Source organism: Entamoeba dispar, genomic scaffold (genome assembly GCF_000209125.1).
Source record: "Entamoeba dispar SAW760 scf_1105229462565 genomic scaffold, whole genome shotgun sequence".
Classification (NCBI taxonomy): Eukaryota; Evosea; order Mastigamoebida; family Endamoebidae; genus Entamoeba; species Entamoeba dispar.
Window position 1 is genome coordinate 1,677 of NW_001855256.1, and position 1,138 is coordinate 2,814.

Below are 1,138 nucleotides of genomic sequence, written 5' to 3' on the forward strand. Positions count from 1 at the left end.
CTTTTCTCTGGTGTGATCTTTGTGTAAATAATGTAGCACATGCTCATCAACTAAATCAATTGCTTTATCTGAAGAAATCTCCATTAATATATCTTTACTTAATGTTGCTGCTGAAACTAATGCTGAATCGGTAATTGTTAATCCATAATGATTTTCATATTTCTCTCGTATTCCTCGAAGAATATATAATGTATCTTCTTCACTTGGTTCTTTTACATAAACTTGTTGGAATCGTCTTTCAAATGCTGGATCTTTTTCTACATATTTTCTATATTCTTCTATTGTTGTTGCTCCAATACATCGTAATTCTCCTCTTGATAACATTGGTTTTAAAATATTAGCTGCATCCATTGCTCCTTCTCCTGTTGCTCCTGCTCCTAATACTGTATGAATTTCATCTATAAATAATATAATAGGTATTTTACTTTCTTTAACTTCTTTTATTACTGCTTTTAATCTTTCTTCAAATTGTCCTCTATATTGTGCTCCTGCTATTAATGCTCCCATATCTAATCCAATAACTCGACACTGTAAATTACTTGGAACATCTCCTTTAACTATTCGTTGTGCAAGTCCTTCAACTACTGCTGTTTTACCTACTCCTGGTTCTCCTATTAATACTGGATTATTTTTTGTTCTTCTTGATAAAATACGAATAACTCGTTTAATTTCTTCATCTCTTCCAATAATTGGATCCATCTTTCCACTTTCTGCTTGTGCTGTTAAATCATTTCCATATTTCTTTAATGCTTCGTACTGACTTTCTGCTTCTTTTGTTTCTACACTTTGTCCTTTTCTCATTTCTGTTATTTTTTTGTTAAATTCTTTCACATTAATTCCACTATTTATGTTAATTGTAAATGATTTAACTTAATTTTATAATATTTATAATATAATGATGAATTAATTTTATCATTATTATAAATTATTAATATATTCCATTTCTAATTATTAATATGATTATTAATGAATATATATTGTGAAATAATGTTAAATAAAAATCAATTATTATAATATAAATGAATGAATTAAATGTGATAATAATCAAATAATAACATTTGATAACTTTAATTATTATTGTTATTTCATTATTTATTATATTATTTATATTATTATTATCTATTATTATATAAAATAT

The 1,138-nt window shown here is 25.5% G+C and overlaps 1 protein-coding gene across 1 annotated transcript in view, besides 2 other annotated features; it reads right to left on the bottom strand.

Moving 5' to 3' along the window:
* The window catches only part of EDI_083490 (chaperone Clpb, putative), a gene marked incomplete at both ends in the record, with an annotated part of 981 nt that extends 180 nt beyond the window's left edge, over positions 1-801 (bottom strand). The window contains one exon of the mRNA XM_001733438.1: positions 1-801. This exon is cut by the window's left edge and continues 180 nt beyond it. Coding sequence (XP_001733490.1) covers positions 1-801 — 801 coding nt within the window.
* A 69-nt stretch (positions 802-870) lies between these two features.
* Positions 871-1,021: a sequence feature (AT_rich).
* Positions 1,022-1,070: 49 nt separating this feature from the next.
* Positions 1,071-1,129: a microsatellite.
* Between the last annotated feature and the right edge of the window lie 9 nt (positions 1,130-1,138).